This window comes from Solea solea, chromosome 9, assembly GCF_958295425.1.
Source record: "Solea solea chromosome 9, fSolSol10.1, whole genome shotgun sequence".
Lineage (NCBI taxonomy): Eukaryota > Metazoa > Chordata > Actinopteri > Pleuronectiformes > Soleidae > Solea > Solea solea.
The window spans coordinates 3,915,777-3,935,769 of record NC_081142.1 but is presented as its reverse complement, the minus strand read 5'-3'; the positions used below and the strand labels follow the sequence as shown (position 1 = coordinate 3,935,769).

Sequence of the window (19,993 nt, the reverse complement as noted above, 5' to 3'; positions counted from 1 at the left end):
GGAAGATAAACGCTGAAACAAGGTGTCAAGACTGGCTCAGATGACTTGACAAAACCAACAGGTACAAGAGAGATGCCGGCAATTTAACATTTATTTATCATCAAAATAATAATCTAAACCAAACATAACCTATATCTGCAATCAGGTGAATCAGTTGTAAATGCAGGGGCTTTAAAGGCACAGCCCCGCCTCCTTGGTAACTGCACACACCTGCGATGCATAGGCTTGATTGCCTGCGTAAAACAAAGAGAAAGGGAGAGAGGCACACCTACACAACCCCGCCCACTCGGGGTCGTCACAAGGTAAAGGAAAACTTACTGTTGTCTAAAAACAACCAAAAAAACGCACCAGAAGACATAATGACCTTGCACAATATAATATACCAAAAGGATACACGATGTACACGATTGATGTCATTCATTGGTCAGTTATGGCGCTTTTCCACTATACAGTACTAGCACTACTCGGCTCGGCACGGCTTACACCATATTACCTCCTCAGCGTGGGCGGGTTCGTCATAGCGCCACTGCACGAAACTGTCGTGACATTGTTTTATACACGACACAAACACACTAAGTAGTGTCGAGCAAAGCAGTTTAATTAGAATCTGTTTTTAAAAAGGTTAGTTCAGTACTTCCTGCATGACCGAAGCACAGACTCCGTCTGACGCAGTCACTGAAATATTCACCGAAATATTCCAGTGACGACACTGTCTGAACAATCAGCAGCCGACTGTCTGTTGACGTCACATATTAGTATCGTCTCAGCTCAACTTGGAACCTCACCAGAGCAGGTACTAAAAAAGCACCGGGCATCAGGTACTATCACTAATGGAAAAGCAAAAAAAAAACATGCAGAGTCATGCTAGAAATGTATAGTGGAAAAGCTCCATTAGTTAGTTCACCATTCTAAACCCTTCCTCAACTGCCGAGGTTCCTATTTATTGTTAAGCTTTGTGATGATTTGCCATGACATTTAGTGCAGATCTTGACAATTCCCAAAGGAAATATCCAGCTGACTTTGGCACTGTTACTGTTTTGTGGCTTGCCATGAATTTCCGTCACTGTGCACATGTTGACATTCTGCTACACTGCTAATGCTGCAAACAGACCAAGAGTCATGTTTCAGTGTTTTTGCAACAACTATAGTTTCACTCCATTTTATTTACATGCACTTAAACAGTCGGGGTCTGTGTTTCAGCAGTTTGAGGAGGTTAAATTGTAGTGTATTGTAGTGTGCTTTGGATAAAACCCTATAGAAATGTATTCTATTCTTATACAAGAAACCAGTGGAGCTTTCAATAATCACACTCGAAAAGTTCACTCAAATGTTAAAAACAACTATTTCAAGATTTTATTGATTTATCATTTTATTTATTTCCCCAGAACATTCTATGGTGACAAACATTCTCTGAGATAAAGGTAACATTTATAGTGCAGTTGGTGATCCAAGTAGCTCAGAAGTGCAGCATAATGAGGTAAATAGCATTTGCTTTAGCTTTGCATTTTTGCTGATTCAGCCCTGGTGACTACTCTCTAATACATGCTTGCTAAAGTTCAAGCTAAAATGCTGTACTAAAATGTAGTCCTATGCAGTTAAAGTGCAAACATTTTAAGAGCTAGTGCAATATTTACTGCTTGGCTTGTGCAGCTCTGATGATAATGAGATTGCCAGGTCTTAGTTAATGAGAAACATGAGTCACAATTGTGCCAGAGGGTTGCAAGCCAAGCATGGCTTCCGTTGCAGGCAATTGCACTTCGTACAATCAAAACCCTACCACGGTATCTTGGATTTTTTTTTTTTTTGTATGGTGAAGCAGATCATCTCATCTCACCAGCTAATTAATGTCTTTCACCCTGGCACTGAGATTCTAGCTCTGACTGAGGCTCAGTCCTCACACACACATTTAAACATGTAAACAAGGGTTTAATGGCTGCTGTTTAATCTAACACTTTCCTGATGACAGATTAGCTAACATACTCCTTAAGATGATTGACTGGCTTTAGACAAAATGGAAAATCACCCTAGGCGACAGTTACAGCTAAATCTAAAATCTTACCCCCCTGCACTCCACTTTAAATCACTCGAGTGGCATTCATGGGGATGTTGTTGCTGCTCTTGCTCTTTGTCAAGCTTTCTGTAGGGCTTCTTTTCATGTCAGTGCCTCCTTCTCTTTCATCCTTATTCTTGAGGAAACAGTAGACCCCATAGAGGCGGAACTTTTTATCGGGGAAGCCAAGGTGTCGCACACCTGGCTGGGATCCTCCGCAGCGAGAGCGGGGGTTTACTATGGGGTAACGGATGCTGCCGTCCTCCAGCCAACCGGCTTCACAGCGGTCCAGGAGCTGGAATTTCCATGCTGCATACAGCTGACCCACTTTGGCCACCACAGAACCGTCTCGGATGCAGGCCTTCGTGGCCTCAGCGTAGTTCACCTTCTTGAAGCGTTTGAGGAAGTACACTTTGCCTGACGGGGATACAGTGGCAAAGGAGAGGAGGTGAGGTTTGTTATAAGAACAAGTGAAACAGGTGAAAGAAAACAAAGCAAGCCCACTGTTCAGGAGGGCAAAATCAAAGAAAGAGAGAGAAGTGAGTGAAGGAAGCCACAGAGACTGGCTGAGCCCTGAGGGAAGATATTCTCTGTTGTACTTGGCAATCACATTGTGTTCAGAATATCATTCAAAAATCTGTCTTGGCAGCTGCTCGAAATCGAAAGCCAATAGTCTTTTTGTGGACGGCACTCAACATCAGTCTTAAAGCTGTAGTGTGTAACAGTAACGCAATACTATCAGACCTGACTGAGCGTTTGCGTGAGGGCAACAAGCGTTTATCCTGTCAAACTTCTGAACCACCGAGTGTTTTAAGAAGTGGAATTCACTTGTGAATCAACCTGTTTGCAGCCATCATGCTTTACTTGCACAATGTTGTTGTTTTCTGCATCTTTCATGTTTTTTTTAATAATTCTGGCTGTGTTTATGCATTAGTCATGATTTCTGGCAAGATTGTGTATTTTTTTTATCTTAAATACACCGTGTACAAACAAGTGTTACACTCGTACTGTTAAGCGCGAAAAATGTGCCATTGAAACACATTCAAACTGTGATTTTTTATCTCAATTTCCTTTAAAGCATAATACATGCATTTTATTATATCTGGGTGCCAATCTGGGCTTTTGCCTTAGAATTGATCATCTTTACATTTCTCCACCAGATCACATAATTTTGGCCATATTATGCATAATAAACATGCTATTTCAATTAGATGGGACTGTCACATCAAGTGTTGTTGCTAATCATTGACAGGCTGTAATAATTCAACACAAAAAAATTACTCTGCATGTAGTATATTGAAAAAAAACTTTAAAAAGCTTGTTTTTGTGCTCAGCGGTACGAGTGTGACCCGGCCCTACAGGCTGCATCTCCTAAGAAAGAACTAAAGGAAGAAGACTTCTCAGAATAACTGCTATCATGGAAATTGTGTCCACAACTTCAGTGTTGCACTTGGCTCAGCTATTGATTTAGTGTTTATTTATGTGGCTGGTGGTTATTAGAGGGGCAGAATATATTCTCATATTTCCCCAGGGGACGGGAAACAACACTGGTCATGACCACAGACTGTCAACTAAAGTTAACACACAAGATAAGCCAAGAGCAATCATTTCACGTTTGTGTCATTTTTTTTTTTGTCACAGAGGAAGGTCTTTCTTTGTTTTTGTGTGCTAAAAGTTAGGAGTAAATCCCAGAGGTGACACTCAGCACACCCCATTTACATTATAGCCAGCAGCAGGTTGACATTATCCACCTGCAGTTATTTCTAAAGCTCACTCATTAACATAATTACATATGATTTTTTGATCATATGACCCTGCAGCTGGCATGTGTGACAGAGGCATGCACACACTCTCTTTGGGAATGTTCTGTATATCAAACAACTGGAAGATGAAAAACAATGGATGGCATCCAGTGGACACGGTGGCCCTAGCAGGGCTGAATCAAAGCTTGATCTAAAGCCAATGGCCTTAGGCCTGTGAGCTCAAAAGCTGACAATAGAGGCACATGCCTCATTTTCCCAAGGTCCAACACTCATGATACATCCTCTCCCTACGCAGTATCACAACACTCCACCTCTGCCGGTGTCACGTTCTCTTCCAAACACAGATGCAGGATAGTGGCTGGATGTTATGATCATGTAAAAGGTGTGTCTGATTGTCAGATATACACACACACACATGTGGCCTTCAACCCACAGTATCTCTGATCTCACCATTCAGCTTGGATGTGAAACAGAAACCATCATAGCGTTTGTCCTCCTTATGCCTGTAGCCATAGTTACGAACACCAGCTGGGGTGTCCTTGCGGCCACACTCGTCTCTGGGATGAGAGATGGGGTACTGGACTGAGCCGTCCTCCAGCCACCCAGCATTACACCAGTCTAGTCCCTCCAGCCAGGCCTGTAGAAGTAGATAATTGAGGCCAGTGGGCCATACTGAAGGATTAAAGACATTATTAGGTGGAGAAAGAATACAGTTTATCTCTTTTGACATAACTCCACTACTATGGACTATTTTGGATGTTAGGATGAACCTGCAGTTAAGTTTTTGGTCTTATCCTATGCATATTTCTAATTTCTTATTCCTAATTTCAGACTTCCTGCTGCTGTAAAAGTGTTTATTACAAAGTGCATTATTAGATCCACATATGTAGGCCAATAAATGAATGTACAATAACTCCACATGAAGCCGTGGTTATGATATTTGATTTGTACCCAGGGACAGATTGAGTTCACCTTGTGCAGTTGAGAGTGTGAGGCCAGAATGGCGTCCTGCTGTTTGCAGGCATCCTCAGCCTGGTGGTAGTTGAGCTTATAGCGCCCCTCACGGGGGTAATAAGGAAACACCACCCCTGCAATTGACAGAAACAAGTTTACTGTTGAACATGAGGCTGTAAAACTGTGAGTATGATATTGTGAGTATGGCAACATTGTTTCAACTGAATCTCCAGCGGGATTTAAAGCCCGACCTTCTAGATCAAGGTTCACAAATCCTGTATCATCTTCCATGTCATTAGTGACTTCACATTCATAGCGTCCGTAATCCTCCAGAGTGACGTTTTGGATGATGACTGAGGCATCGCCTGGACCTCCCTGCTCCAGAAACACACGGCCTCGGTAAGGGCCAAACACTCGCTGCTGCCTGGAGACGTTTGACACAGGTTTAGGTTTCATTCCGTTGCAAGAGCACAATGATTCATTATAAGCTTCTTATTGATTAATCACGCTGTTGGTGTGAGGAACAGCAAACTCTGTTCAAAACCATAAATACAAACTGACTGACTGAACAATGCAGTTACAGAATTTACCTTCCAAGTGCTACAAAGACGTCCTCAAACTGCAGTGCATCCGTCACTTTGGTCCATTTAATGCGTATGCGAGCGGGGTCAGTGTTTTCTGGCTCGTGATGGAATCTGCACGGCAGAGTGATGGAGCCACCGCGATGTGTAATCACTTTACCAGGAGCTGTTTGCACAATGACCGCCCCACTGTCATCCTCTGTGTGAGGAAGAAAAACACAAGGGATTTGCAGGATGATATAGGTATTTTTATATTGTTGTATTTATTTTTAATTTCTTTGTCCCTTCATTCATTTAGCAGTCTATTAGTTGTTGGGTTGGTGTTTAAGTGGCTAGCTGGTTTGTTTTTCCATTCAAATAAACTTCCATCTGTCCGTTTGTTCTGACCTTTAAGGCATGTTGTCATTACCTGTCACTCTTATGGCCAGAATTCAACATTTTGAATAGTGGTGCATATGAGTGAATGCCGAGGGGATTTTCATATCCATACAAATGATGCACAGTCAAGTCCTTTCAGTGCTGTTTGCAATCATCAACAACACTGCCAGTGTTTGTAATTGATATTCTAATCATAAAATCCGATCTTTGAATCTCTTTGTGAGGGATATCACAGCAGGGCACTGGCAAAATTGAATCAGCATCATGTCACAAAGCCTATGCTGTCACATTTGTGCCTCAACATTCAGCATATTAACTGGACATTTTTTTTTCATCAAAGGTTTCAGTTCAGACTTTCTTCTGTCCAGATCTTTCAAAATCTGTGTGTGTGTGTGTGTGTGTGTGTGTGTGTGTGTGTGCGTGTGTGTGTTCCCTGGCAACTGAGCAGTATGTGCATGACAAGTGTGGTTAAAACATTTCAAACATTTAATGAGCAGCTGCAAGAGGTTTTCTGCTATGTTGTGACCAGATAAAGGCACCTACAATTATTCATGCCAGCCAGCAATTAGTACTGTCACTGCTCCCTGCTCTCTGCAAAGTTGTTTATCACCAGCAGTGACGAAAGCATCAAGTGGTGTTTGATCAAAACTTTCAGCACATTATTTCCCAACATTGGATAGGGAACACACAAAGAAACCCGTGGTACTGTTCCATTAGGGAATTCACAGACATGATGCAGCAGGGGCAGTTAAAATCCCAAAGGTTTTAATAGATCGGGAGGGTTTGTCCATGTCACTGCACTATTGTGCAAAAAAACACAAACGCATCAAGATTATTTTGCCTCTGTACCTGATAACTATTTAAAGTGACAATTCTGGTCCTGGTGACCAGCTGCCCTGCATGTTTTAGATGTTTCCCTGCTCCATCACACCTAACGACCCATTTATTTGAACCAGGTGTGTCGGAGCGAGGAAAGATATAAAACATGCAGAGCAGTGAGTCACGAGGACCAGGATTGAGAAACGCTGCTTTACAGATTTAAAGCCTTGTTATTCTGTCACGTTGGATTGAGGGCAGACTGGCTGCTACACTGACTATTGCCTTTTGAAGGACTTGAGGTGGATTCACAAAAAAGGACATGATTAAGCTGGCTGGTGAGCATGCTTACTAAAGTGGATAACTTTGCAGTTCTAAGGAACACATAGATGTCTTTGAATGTTTTTTTTATGTTCATATTTATTTTTAAATGGTGTAAACCACATATGGTTTATATATTAGGATATTAGGATTGATTTTAATATTCTTTTTGTTTTTAAACATTAAATGGGCTGAACTGGCTGAACTGCTGCACCTACGCAGTCCAGTCAGAGTGCTTAGGTCGGCTAACCAGCTGCTTTTAGAAGTCCAAAAAACAAAGTTAGACCAGAGGTGACCGAGCCTTTGCAGTGGCAGCTCCTCGGGTCTGGAATGCCCTGCCCAGGCACATTAGATGTGCCCAGACTGTTGAGCATTTTAAATCCTCTTTAAAAACCTACTATTACTCCATGGAATTCAACACATGTTTTTGTTTGTTTGTTTTGCTTCTTATATGTTTTTACTATGCTCTGTGTCGTTTTTAAATGTTTTATGTTTTAATGCTTTCTATTTTTACTGATTTTATTTTGTTATTTGGCGTCATTCTGTATCGCACTTTGGTCAAACTCGGTTGTTGTACTTATGCTATAGATGTAACCATCTCCTTTCTGTCAACTATTATCTTGTTTTCCACTTTTTGTATTACACTTTTTATTGCACTTCCCCAAGTTTGTATTGTTGAATTGTCCAAACTGGAACTGTTGTCAAGGCAACACCATAACCTGAAGTTCAAAGTACACCGTGACTTCATGAACTTGCATGTTCATAGCAACAATAATGACTTTGATGAATAGAGGAAGTCAGTAATGCAACATTATGCAAAACGCTGTAAAATACCAATGAAGTTTTTAGGTTTAGCTATATTCAGCTTGAGTGCCACAAGAGACAGAATTAACAATACAGTATTATGAGACAAAAACTGACAGACAGGATTTAAACTCACATAATCTGAGGAAATGGACTCAATGGGGGAAACAGATACTAGGACAGAGGACAGTGATTTATTCACTGACAAGCTTGTCTTAGACATCATCAAGCAGACTGTGGTGGATATCGAGGACCTAAAGATGTCACTCTATATGTGGGATGCACAGGAACTTCATATGTATGGGGATCATGAGGATGAATTCAAACTTGGTCTGATCACAAAGGGGAAGGCAGAAGAATATCTGGAGATGTTTTTTAATATGCAACTAAAGTCTACCAAATCTTTTTGGGAGCGTAAAGAAGACGTGGCCACTGAACACCTCATTCCTCCAACAACTCAAGCCACTTCCTCTTCACCTGCTTCTTTCTTTGGGACCCAGGATCTCCCTCCAGCTTTGTCAGAGGAAGAGGGACAGGACAAAAATGTCATGATTCCTAAGACAAGGTCATCCTCCAACTGCTCCACTGGATCTTCCCCTGCTTCTTCTGCCAGCTATGATGAACATAGCAAAAACATTGTAATCCCTGCAACATCATCCTCCAAATGTTCCACCTTTGAGGTGACCCAGTGTCTCTCTCCAACTATGACAGAAAATGAGGAAACCCACAGACTAGCTCTAACTTCCACTGCAGGATTAACAGAGGCCACCCAACACAGCATCTCTCCGCCTCTGGTGGGTGAGGATCTGGGGGTATTCACTCACCACCTTACCCAATGTTTTAAAATGTTAGGGGAACAGGGAGAGAACAACGACAGCAAAAAGGTTATGACCCCTGAATCATCTCCCAACTGCTTCATCAGATCACAGGAGAGGGTCTTTGAGGAAACCTGCAGTGTCTGTCCAGCTTTGTTAGAAATCAAGGACAACCACAATCTCTCCATTGAGGAGACCAAGACCTGTAGTCTCTTTCCATCTTCATCAGTCAAGGAGACTCGCAGTCTTTCTCCAGCTTTGTTGAAGCAAGGAGAACATGATGAAGAAAATATGATGATCCCTGCAACAATATCATCCCCCGAGTGCTATACCAATTCAGAGAAAGAGATCGAAACAGCTTTCCCTGCATCTACTACTCCAATGTTCAACCCTGAGATGGAAGACACTTGCTCTCAGGCCTTTGAGGAGACCAAGACCTGCAGTCTGTTTCCAACTGCATCTGAGAATGAGGAGACCCACAGTTACCCTCCAGCAATGTCAGATAAAGTGGGACAAGACAAAGACAGCAAACACGTTATGATCCCTGACACAAGATCATCCTCCAAGTGCTCCGGCTGGTCAGAGTTGAAGAAGAAAACAGCTTCCCCTGCATCCTCTCTAGCAGTGTTCACCCCCAAGATGGCAGACAGGTGCTCTCAGGACTTTGAGCAGACTGACACGTGCAGTCTCTTTCCACGTTTATCAGAGAATGAGAAGACCCTCAGTCTTTCCTCAGCTTTGCCTGATAAAGGGAAACATGAAGAATGCACAAAAAAAGGCATGAGCCCTGGAAGACGATCATCACCCAACTACTTTACCAGATTCCAGGTGAGGGGGAAAATGTTTTCGCCTGTTTCCTCTTTGCCAACTACTAAAGCAGTGTCCACGTCTGAGTGGAGAGACAAATGCCATCAGGCATTTAAGGAAACCCGCATTCTGTCTCCACCTTTGTCACAGAAAGAGGGTCATAAAGGAGACAGCAAAAACATCATGATTCCTGAGAAAAGTACATTATCAAAATGCTCTAATAGATCAGAGGTGAGCAGGAACACTTGTTCCCCTTTACCAACCATTACAGCGGCGTTGAAAATGGAAGAAAGTTCCTCTCAGGATTTTGAGGAGACCGTGACTTGCAAACCCTTACCAGCTTTATCTGAAAATGAGGAGGCCCATACTCTCTCTCCAGGTTTGACACATGTGACACGATCATCATCAATCTGCTCCTCCAGATCACAGGTGAGGGGGGAAACGTCTTCCCCTACTTCTTCTTTATCAATTTGTACAGCAATGTCCACACTTGAACCGGCAGACAGTTACTTTCAGGTGTCTAAGGAAACCTGTAGTCTCTCTCCATCTTTGTCAGAACAAAAGGGACATGAAGGAGACAACAAAAGCATCCCCAAGACACGTACATCATCAAAATGCTCCACCACATCAGAGGCTTGGAGGAACACTCCTTCCCCTTTGCCAACTGTCACAGCTTTGTCAGAGAAAGGGGGAGATGATGAAGACAGCCCCAACAGCATGATCCCTACATCAAGATTGTGTTCCATTGGGTCAGATATGATGGGGGAAACTGTTTTCCCTGCTTCCTCCTCACGTACAGCATTGTCCACCCCTGAGATGTCAAAGGGTTCCTCTCAGGCCTTTGAGGGGACCCAAAAACTATCTCCTGCTTATTCAAAATTAGAGGGACATGAAGAAGACCGCAAAAATGTCATGATCTGTGAGACAAGACCACCCTCTAGATCCCCTACTAAATCCATAATGGGCATAAAAATTGATTCCTCTGATTCCTCTATAAGTTCCGCTGCATCTTTAACAGAGGCCACTCTATGCAGCATCTCTCCAGCTATGGTGAATGACAATCTGAGAATATATACTCACCGTCTTGCCAGATGTTTTAAAATGTTACAGAAACAGGGAGATAAAGATCGTAAAAAGCTCAGGTCACCTGAGACACCATCATCTCCCAACTGCTCCAGGGGAATAACACCCTCCATTAATTCCTCTTTGCCAACCACTACAGCAGTGACCATCCCAAAGTTGGCAGACATTTGCCTTCAGGCTTTTGAAGAAACCTACAATCTCTCTTCAGCTTTGTTGGAGAGCAAAGACACCCACAGTCGCTCACCTGCTTTGTCTGAGAAAGAGGGAAATGACGAAGACAGCAAGAACATTAGCATTCCTGAGACAAGGTCATCATCAAAATGCTCAACTAGATCAGAGGTGAGAAAGAAAACAGCTTCCCATCCATCCTCTGCAGCTGAATTCACCCCTGAGATTGCAGACAGTTGCACTCAGGCCTTTAAGGAGAATGAGACTTGCAGTCTCTTTACAGCTTTATCAAAGAATGAAGAGACCCTCAGTCTCACTCCAGCTTTATCAGAAATGCACACATATGATGAAGATGGCAAAAAAGCCATAAGCCCTGTAACACAATCATCTCACTGCTCACCAAAATCACAGTTGAGGGGGAAAACATCTTCCCCTGCTTCCTCTTTGCAAACCACTACAGCAGTGTCCACCCCTGAGCTGGCAGACAGTTGCTTTCAGGCCTTTAAGGAAACGTGCAGTCTCTCTCAACACTTGTCAGAGAGAGAAGAATCTGACGGAGACAGCAAAAACATCATGATTCCTGAGACAAGTACATCATCTAAATGTTCCACCAAAACAGAGGTGAATACAAAATCAGCTTTTCTTGCATCCGCTTCTCCTACTTCTACAGCTGTGTTTACTACCAAGACGGCAGACAGTTGCTTTCAGGCCTTTGAGGAGACTCAGAACTGCAGTCTCTTTCTAACCATATCCGAGAACAATAAGACCTACAGTCACTCTCCAGCTTTGTCAGAGAAAGGGCGACTTGATGAAGACAGCTCCACCATCATGATCTCAAGGTCATCCTCCAAGTGCTCCACCAGGTCAGATGTCAGAGAGAAAAAGGTTTTCCCTGCTTCTTCCTCTCTTACAGAACTTTTCACCCCCGAGATGGCAAAGAGTTGCTCTCAGACCTTTGAGGAGACGGGCAGTCTCTCTTCAGTGATGGCAGAAAATGGTGGGACCCTCAGACTGTCTCCAGCTTTATCAGAATTAGAGGGACATGAAGACAACAGAAAAACTGTCATGGTCCCTGACACATCCTCTAGCTCCTCCACTCAATCGGAAATTAGTATAAAAAATGATTCCTCTGATTCTTCCTTAAGTTCCACTGCAGAATTAACAGAGGCCACCCTACGTAACATTTCCCCAGCTATGGTGGATGAGGATCTGAGGAGATACACTCACCGTCTTGCCCTGTGTTTTAAAAAGTTACAGAAACGAGATAAAAACAGCAAAAACGTCAGTTCTCCTGAGACACGATCATCTCCCACCTGCTCTCATCGAGCAAGGGTGTGGGGAAAAACAGCTCTCCCTAACTCCTCTTTGCCAACCTCTGCAAAAGCGCCCACCCCTGAGCTAGCTGACAGTTTCCTTCAGGCCTTTGAGGAAACATGCAATCTCTTTCCAGCTTTGTTAAGGATAAAGGAGACTCACAGTCTCGCACCAGCTTTGTTAGAGAAAGAGGAACATAAGAGAGACAGCAAAAACATCACGATTCCTCCAACAAGGACATCATCAAAACACTGCTCAGAGGTGAGCAGGAACACACCTTCCCCTTTACCAACCGTTATAGCGGTGTCTGATATGGAAGACAGTTGTTCTCAGGCCTCCTGTTTTTCTCCAGCGAAATCAGCTACCTCAAGCTCAACTACCTCCTCAGCAATGTCCAACTCTAAGACATTACACAGTTGCTCTCAGGCCTTTGAGGAAACCAGCAGTCTCTCTCCAGATACGTTAGAGAGAGAGGGACATGGTAAAGACAGCAAAGGCACAGACCCATCCCCCAGAGGATTCGGTAACAGGAAAATTGTTTCATCTTCTACTTTACCTACCACTGCAGCATTAAGTGAGATCGCCCTACAGGGCATGTCTCCAGGGGCAGTGGATGAGGATTTGAGGTGGTTTACTCACCGTCTTGCCCACTATTTTATAATGTTGGAGAAAGAGGAATATGGAGACAAAAAAAGCGTGATCTTTGAGGTCCCACAGCAGCAACCAGAAAGCGGCAAGCAGCAAAAGTCTGCATGGAGGAAGTTTTTTCATGCAAGACGTAACAACAAGATCCATCCTCTTTCACATGAGGACCTGAAAGAAGACTCCACTGCTACTTCAGCACAGTCCTCCGCCAGAGAGGATCCATGCCAGTCAAAAGATGACACTGCTGAGCTGCAGACAAAGAAGAAAAAGTCTGTGTGGGGGAAGTTTTTTCATACAAGGCAGAACGAGGTCCAACCTCTTTCACAGGAGGACCAGAAAGCAGAATCCGTCACTCCTTCAACATTAACCTCCGACAAAAAGGAGCCATGCCAGCCTAAAGATGAAATTCTTGAGTTGCAGAAAAAGGAGAAGCAGAAAAAGCCTTTGTGGAGGAAGTTTGTTCCTGCAAGACGGAACGGAACAGAACAAGATCCATCCTCTTCACATGAGGGTCAGAGAGAGGATCCCTGCTCTCCTTCAGCACCTCCCCTCACCACAGTGGACCCATGCCAACCTAAAAATGAAACTCATGAGCAGCAGAAAAAAGAGATCAAGTGGAAGTCTGTTTGGTGGAATTTCTTTTGTCCAAGGAAGAAGAACAAAATCCACCCTTTTCCACAGGACGATCCATCATGACCTGGCCCAAAATGTCACAACAAAAAGGGACAAAAATCATGTTTAATGTTTAAAGGATACTTAAATTAAATAAAATCATCATATTAAATCTTCCATGTATGAGATGTGTAAATCAGCAGTCAGTAGCATGGACGTGTACAGATAGACCTTGGGGCGATACCCAAGCACCTGCCCTTTTGCAAAGACATATTTATCAGTTTGTCTGATTTTATATTTATATGTGGGTTATCAATTCTTAATTAAATGTTTGTAATAATCCCCAAAAATTGCATATTAACATCTATCTAAAAACGACAAGCACCGTGCTATTAGTAAGTAGTGTACTAACATTCCCTTGTTTCTATTGAGTGCCACAGACTGATTCATTGGCCGTCTTTTAATGACGCCAACCACTGTGCTGGGCTGCTGCTGTTTTACAAAGGGTTTGCTTTTGAAAATTGCCATAATTAATAAACTTTTAAAATGCTTCAAAAGCTCCTCTGTACTCAATAAAATGCCAGGACCTGCACACATTTCACAATAAAAGCAGGGAACAGAAACGCCAGAGTGAGTTTACTTTGACATGGGTACAGGTCTTGTTGTATTTGTCACCCATGTTACAGATAAAGACATTGGCCTGCTGTTCAGGGAGAACTGAGAGCCAGTCAAGCAGAGAAAGAGAGACAGAGAGAGAGACAGAGAGAGACAGAGGAGTCAGATGTCATCATCACACTTTAAAAACAGCTAATTGTTTTGTGGCGTATGCAGCTTTTAAAAAAAACCTGGAATGCAAATAAGTGACTTCAGGATGATCAGTCATATAATCAGGTGTACATTGAACACTACTCTCTACTCTCACTACTCTCTTACACTGATTGCTTTAATAAGCCCACTATTGGTACTGATTAATTTCATAGAAACACTAACATTTTTGGGGAAAACTACACTAATCCGTTTATTAGGAACCCTACATTGATCACTTCATGAGACCCACTACATTGACACTGTTCACTTCATTGGGAACACTCCAGTGACACTGTTCATTTCATAAGGAGCACTACATTAATCATTTTAATAGGAACACTACACTGACACTGATCACTTTATTAGGAACACTTACTCACTTTCAGTCTAGCAATGTAAGGTGGATGTGGATGTTTGTTTGAGATGGTTCCCATAGATAACTCGTATTTGGTATCCCCAAACAAATCTAAGTATCCCCTTGGACTGAATTTATAGGATCACAAACTAACATTACAGCCATGCATCACTTTGCCACTGTGGGAAACCTGAAAAGAATAAAATGTCCTTACCGAGAACATGCACCACTTTTCTTCTTCCCTTCTCGATGTCAGTGGGTAGGGAGGTCACCGTGATGCCACAGGTCACGATGAAAACCACAAAGGACACTTTTTCAAAAGCCAGGGATTGAAAAGACTTTGGAAACTGAAAAGACAGATCAGAGCAGTGGGAGCATCACAGGCTCGCTTAAGGTGGAGAAACTTGAAAGTAGCATAGTTACACAATACATATATATATATATATATATATATATATATATATATATATATATATATATATATGAGCACACATTTCCCATGCATCTTGGACAAAATTCATCACCTTCCTGCAATTTTCCCTGAGCTCAGCCATGCTGAAACTTCCAAATGCCCCAGAATTCAAACTAAAGTGGATAAATCCAGGTGGTCAGCGAGTCGTGAAAAAGGCAACACACACAACTGATTTCTTTAACTTTCTCAAAACAAGAAAAAAAAGGTCACCTTGTTTAGCTTCAGAGTTTCACACTTTAAAAACCTGCTTCACGCTTCACTCACAGTCACAGTATGAAAAGAGTAGATACTCCTAACCAGACTTCCAAAACTGGTTTGGCACTTTTTACGGCTCAGTGCCAAGTGAGGAGGAACACCTAGAATTTGGAAAGTTTTGAGGTGGACATACAGAAGAAACACATGAAGGCTCAAATGATTTTATTTTTTTTTTATCTAGGTTGGGTCTCACATGTAAACAAACAAGTGTAATCTCAAACTGGAGCAAATCCCAGGTGACATTGTGTGAGAGGCACCAGGATATCACCTACATAAATATGGGCCAACATACAGAGACAAACAAGCCATTCGCATTCACATGCACAACTGTGGTACAGTATATTACAACCCAAAAATGCATGGGTCCACACACATGGGGAGAATATGCAACCTCCACACAGAAAGGACTTGGCTTGCTTTCCCATAGCCTGTTGCATTATATGTGAAGATTGGACATACAGTATTTAACAGTGGAGAAAGATTTTTTTGCAAGTCCAAGTCAAATCTCAAGTCTCTGGTTTAAATTAACAAAATAAAGTAAAGTTTTAAAGTAAAGCTACAACTGATCAATTTTAATACTGTACTGGATGGATTAAAATTGATCAGTTGTAGCTTTACTTTAAAACTTTACTTTTAAAACTGCAATATCATGTTGAGAAACCTAATAAAAACTTTGTTTTCATTTCATAACAGTATTTTTGCAACGTTTTAATATTAGTGTTATTAGTAGATTATTGTCTGTGTTACTAACAAGCTGTTTGAGGATTCATACGGTTCTTATTGTTATTCAACAATAATTAAGAATTAGAAAAAACAACCCTCTGCAATGACCAGCCCAGTTAGCTAAATTAGCTCTGGAGGCTGACACCTATATATGGTATAATGGAATACTGTCCTCGAGTCAAGTCTTGAGTTCTTTGAGGTCAGGTTGTCAAGTCTGAAGACACTGTTTGTGTGTCTTAATTGTGACTTGAGTCTGAGTCTCAGACTCCAGTCCCCATCATCTGTTGTAGACTGTGATCTAAACATATCTTTGTGAGGACATTTTGGCTGCTCCTTACATTATGAAGTTCTTTTTGAGGGTTAAGACTTAGTTTTAGGGTTGGAGTTGGAAACCCTAGGGTTAGGTTAAGGCTGTGTTTCCCCAATCCTGGTTTTTGGGGATCCCTGCCCTGCATGTTTTAGATGTTTCTTTGCTCCAGTACACCTGATTCAAATGAGTGGGTTGTTGTCAGGCTTTTGCAGACCTTGATGACGAGCTGACTATTTGAATCAGGTGTGTTGGAGCAAAGAAACATCTAAAACATGCAGGGCAGTGGATCCCTGAGGACCATGACTGGGAAACACTGGGTTAAGGCTTTTGGTCGTGATTGTTAAGGTTATGTAGTGTGTGTGTGTGTGTGTGTGTGTGTGTGTGTACTGGATGCAAGGACCCCTACAGTAATCGACTCATGTGTTTATACTGTATTATTTATGTTAACAATGACGATGCAGCTAAAAATATAGCTCATTGCCAAGCACAGACTTTCAACAACTGCACAGATTCTCTTGTGGACAGAATAAAATAGTCACAATAACAAATTAAATTGGTCCAGTGGGTATCCTTCTACTATATGCATTGCTAGAGGTCTGCATTGTCAGTGTCACCCATGAATAATTGCCTCCCATAAAGCAGCACTGCAGCGGTACATAACATTTAAATATGAAGACAGGCCCCAGTGAAGCAGAGTTACTAAAAACAACAGCTATTTCACATGCACATTGTACATTAACAAAAGCTCTGCAGCATCATTTTTCTCAAGGTGAGTCCAGTGGCCGTCTCTGCAGTTCTCATGCAGCACAGAGAAGTGCAGGATAGAATCACACTATTTAAGCACAGAAGTGAACTTACCATGACTACCAGAACAGAATGAATGTGTAGATGAAGCTGTTGTGCCGCTGCGCACAGCTTAACTCCTCATCCACCGTAAATGTTGTTCTGCAGCAGCTCTCACCTCTCTCCTCCTCCTCCTCCTCCTCCTCCTCTATCGTTCTCCCTTTCACTCTCTCTCCCCGTTTCCAGTCCCATTGCTGATCTCTCACACTGCAGGGGGAACCACTGGTGTTTGTGGGTCCCGCAGTTCTCCAGTGACGCAGCAAACATATGACTGTGCACACAGCCGCAGCAGTGGTTTCACACATTTGTGTGATAATGAAGCCCATCAGAGTGACTCTCATTGCTTTAACAGCCACACTTTGTTTCAGTTGATGCAGTAACACCACATTCATTTTCACACAGAAAACTATGGCCATTAGAGGCCCATCCACATCATGGTGGCTGTTTGTGTGGATGTGATGATTAGAGGCTGAAGCTGTGGATCTTATTCAAAACAAACCAAATTCAAACAGCCTAATGGCTGAAATATGAAGAGAGGGGTAATAGCAACTTTTACAGCAGTGACGCAGTGTAGCCCACAGTCAGTTCATATTCAGGACAAATTTGAGATAGTATTTCTACTTCATACTGAATTTGTTTTACAATTACTAGATGATTGGCCTTTACCTTTTAAGCCACTACATTGATTTGGCAATTTCAGATATTTATATGTTCTGGCTCATCAACCTGCCATTCAACAAAGTTGATTTTGAGGCATAGTAAATTAAACTGAAGCCCAAGCAGAATAGAATAGAATAGAATAGAATAGAATAGAATAGAATAGCAAAGAATAGAATAGAATAGAATAGAATAGAATAGAATAGAATAGAATAGAATAGAATAGAGAGCTTTACTTACATTGTATAAAATAAAGTGAGATAAGGTGTGCTACTCTAAAAAAAAAAGAATCGAGGATATCTATAAAAGTGGAGCTTAACCTATACAACTGAGTTCATCTTGAATTCAGTTGCACAAACACCAAACAAGGATTTGAATGCATGGATTGTTGGAGCCAGATGTAGCTGATCCTAGTAAGTGCACATTCACAGCCTTTTGAAGTAGACCCTGAGGTCAAGCGCAGGTTTACTGGTGCAGAAATGAAGAGCGAGTAACAGCTTATGATAGAAACGTATGAAGGGGTGAAGCACTTGATATACATTCACTTTTAATGAGACCAGATAATAGCAGCCTGGCAGACAATAGCAGACTGACTGAATGCAGTGGCCCAGAATAAATACGTACAGAGCTAATTTTGGCAAATTAATTGTTGGTAATGTCAATCAACCTGAGTGCATTTGACCAACAAAAGAGAGGTATTCTAAAAATAAACATTTGAAAAACAATACTTTTTTTTCTCACTTGTGCCAATTGTGCCAGTCTGTTTCTGCAAATGAAGTCCTCACTTACAAACCACTGCTCCATGGAAATCATCAGATTTGCAATTCAAGGAGTTTTCATAAAAAAAAATGTACACTCTGCAGTGGAAAATCTCCTTCATGTTCCTCTGAGGGATGTTTGATGTGGATCCGTGTGCAGTCCAGTGCACCAAGCACACAAAGGAAAACGCTGTAACGCAACATGAGTTTCACTACTGCGACTGTAAGGGAATGTGCTTTTTGTGTAATCTGTGTTTCATGTTACCGTCAATCTTGCAGAATTCCTCTTTGATGTAGCACAATATTCTGTGGCCAGAGAAGCTGATGAAGATATGTGTCACTGACTTTATTAAAACATATACTATATACTTTGCAAATTAAGCTTTTATTCATATTTTCTGTATCTCCAATATAAAAAAATGCTGAATTTTGGGACCATGTAAAACATCTAAATTATCATCCAAAAACAGAAATGTCATTGTGAAAGAAACACAGATGACATGAATTATTGCCCTCGTCACCGACTTCATTGACACCATATTGTCAACCTCCAATCATTCTAATCATCTCAACAACTGCAATAATATTTTGCATCGACACGACAATCAGTCATCATGAAATCCATATAAGAGAAGTAATACGATAAGATACAACTTTATTGTCAGTTATAACTGAAATTCATTTTGCAGTTCATAGGACGCTCTGTTCCAAAAAACAACATATAGTACACAAACAAACAATTAGGACAGACATACAGTGCACATGTGTCATGGTATTTAACTCTTCACTGGTTCTGGTAAAGCAGCTGGATAGATTTTTTCAGTTTATTGTGTTTAAATGCGTAATTCTGACTCATCTGTTTCCGCCAGCAATCAGTTCACCTGCGGCAGGAACACACCTGCTCCCAATCTAATCATCAACCCTCTCCTTATTTCCTGGTTTTCCAGCCTCTTGTAACCAGGTTGTTACCGACCTCTGTATGGTAAAAAAAAAAAAACTGTTGAGCTGCATGCTTCTTGCTTCTCATCCACTCACCATTGGCATAATGTGTTGAAGAAATGCATCACTGACATGTCAGACTCTGAAGTCTCTCTTTGACTCCATACGGACAAGCGGTGTAGGCTCAGCAAGAGCCGTCAGTGAGAATGACAGCGAACTAAGTGAGGCTCCTGAGATCACAGCAGCCAAGAATGAGAGGAGACAGGACACTCAGCATGAGGCAGCTACACGTTGTGTTTAAAAAATAAAAAATAAAAAATAAAAATGATGCTGCATGGCTACATTATTCCATCCTCTGTTGCTGAGCAAGAAAGTGGAACTGTCAACTGCTGTGCAGCTGCTGGTGTTACACTGGCCCTTAGTGACATCACTGCGAGCGCAGTTCCCACAGTTTGAGACGTGAGCACATCACAGAGCTGCAGCATGAGATGCAGCAAAAGAGGGAAACATTGTGTCCAGAGACGTTTACCTTTACTGACACTAAAACATTAATATTGTATTCACACAGCTTTGCTTTAAGGCTTGGATGTTTTGTATCATTGACCATAATCTTGATTGAATTATTCTTCGCCCTGATTTAGACAGTCTTTGTATAAGACTACAGAACAGGAGAGAGATTATCCTTCCAAAAATATTATATATATATATATTATATAATATAATATAATATAGACTGCAGGCAACTGGAACCTGGAAAGGAGGT

General features: G+C 41.8%; 1 protein-coding gene across 1 annotated transcript; it reads right to left on the bottom strand.

Moving 5' to 3' along the window:
- Window positions 1-1,378: 1,378 nt before the first annotated feature.
- On the bottom strand, window positions 1,379-16,981 carry hapln4 (hyaluronan and proteoglycan link protein 4). The gene is made up of 7 exons (XM_058637593.1): window positions 16,892-16,981; window positions 14,488-14,620; window positions 5,358-5,547; window positions 5,019-5,191; window positions 4,786-4,901; window positions 4,264-4,450; window positions 1,379-2,467 (listed from the first exon to the last, which is right to left on the bottom strand). The coding sequence occupies exons 1-7, from the start codon at window positions 16,892-16,894 to the stop codon at window positions 2,076-2,078; spliced, it is 1,194 nt and encodes a 397-aa protein (XP_058493576.1). The 5' UTR covers window positions 16,895-16,981; the 3' UTR covers window positions 1,379-2,075.
- Window positions 16,982-19,993: the final 3,012 nt, after the last annotated feature.

Excerpts from the sequence above, each read along its gene's own strand:
- hapln4 (XM_058637593.1), bottom strand. Across the intron at positions 4,902-5,018 it reads TGTGAACCTTGATCTAGAAG|GGGTGGTGTTTCCTTATTAC; the intron begins GTCGGGCTTTAA and ends TGTCAATTGCAG. Across the intron at positions 2,468-4,263 it reads TTTCACATCCAAGCTGAATG|GCAAAGTGTACTTCCTCAAA; the intron begins GTGAGATCAGAG and ends TATCCCCGTCAG.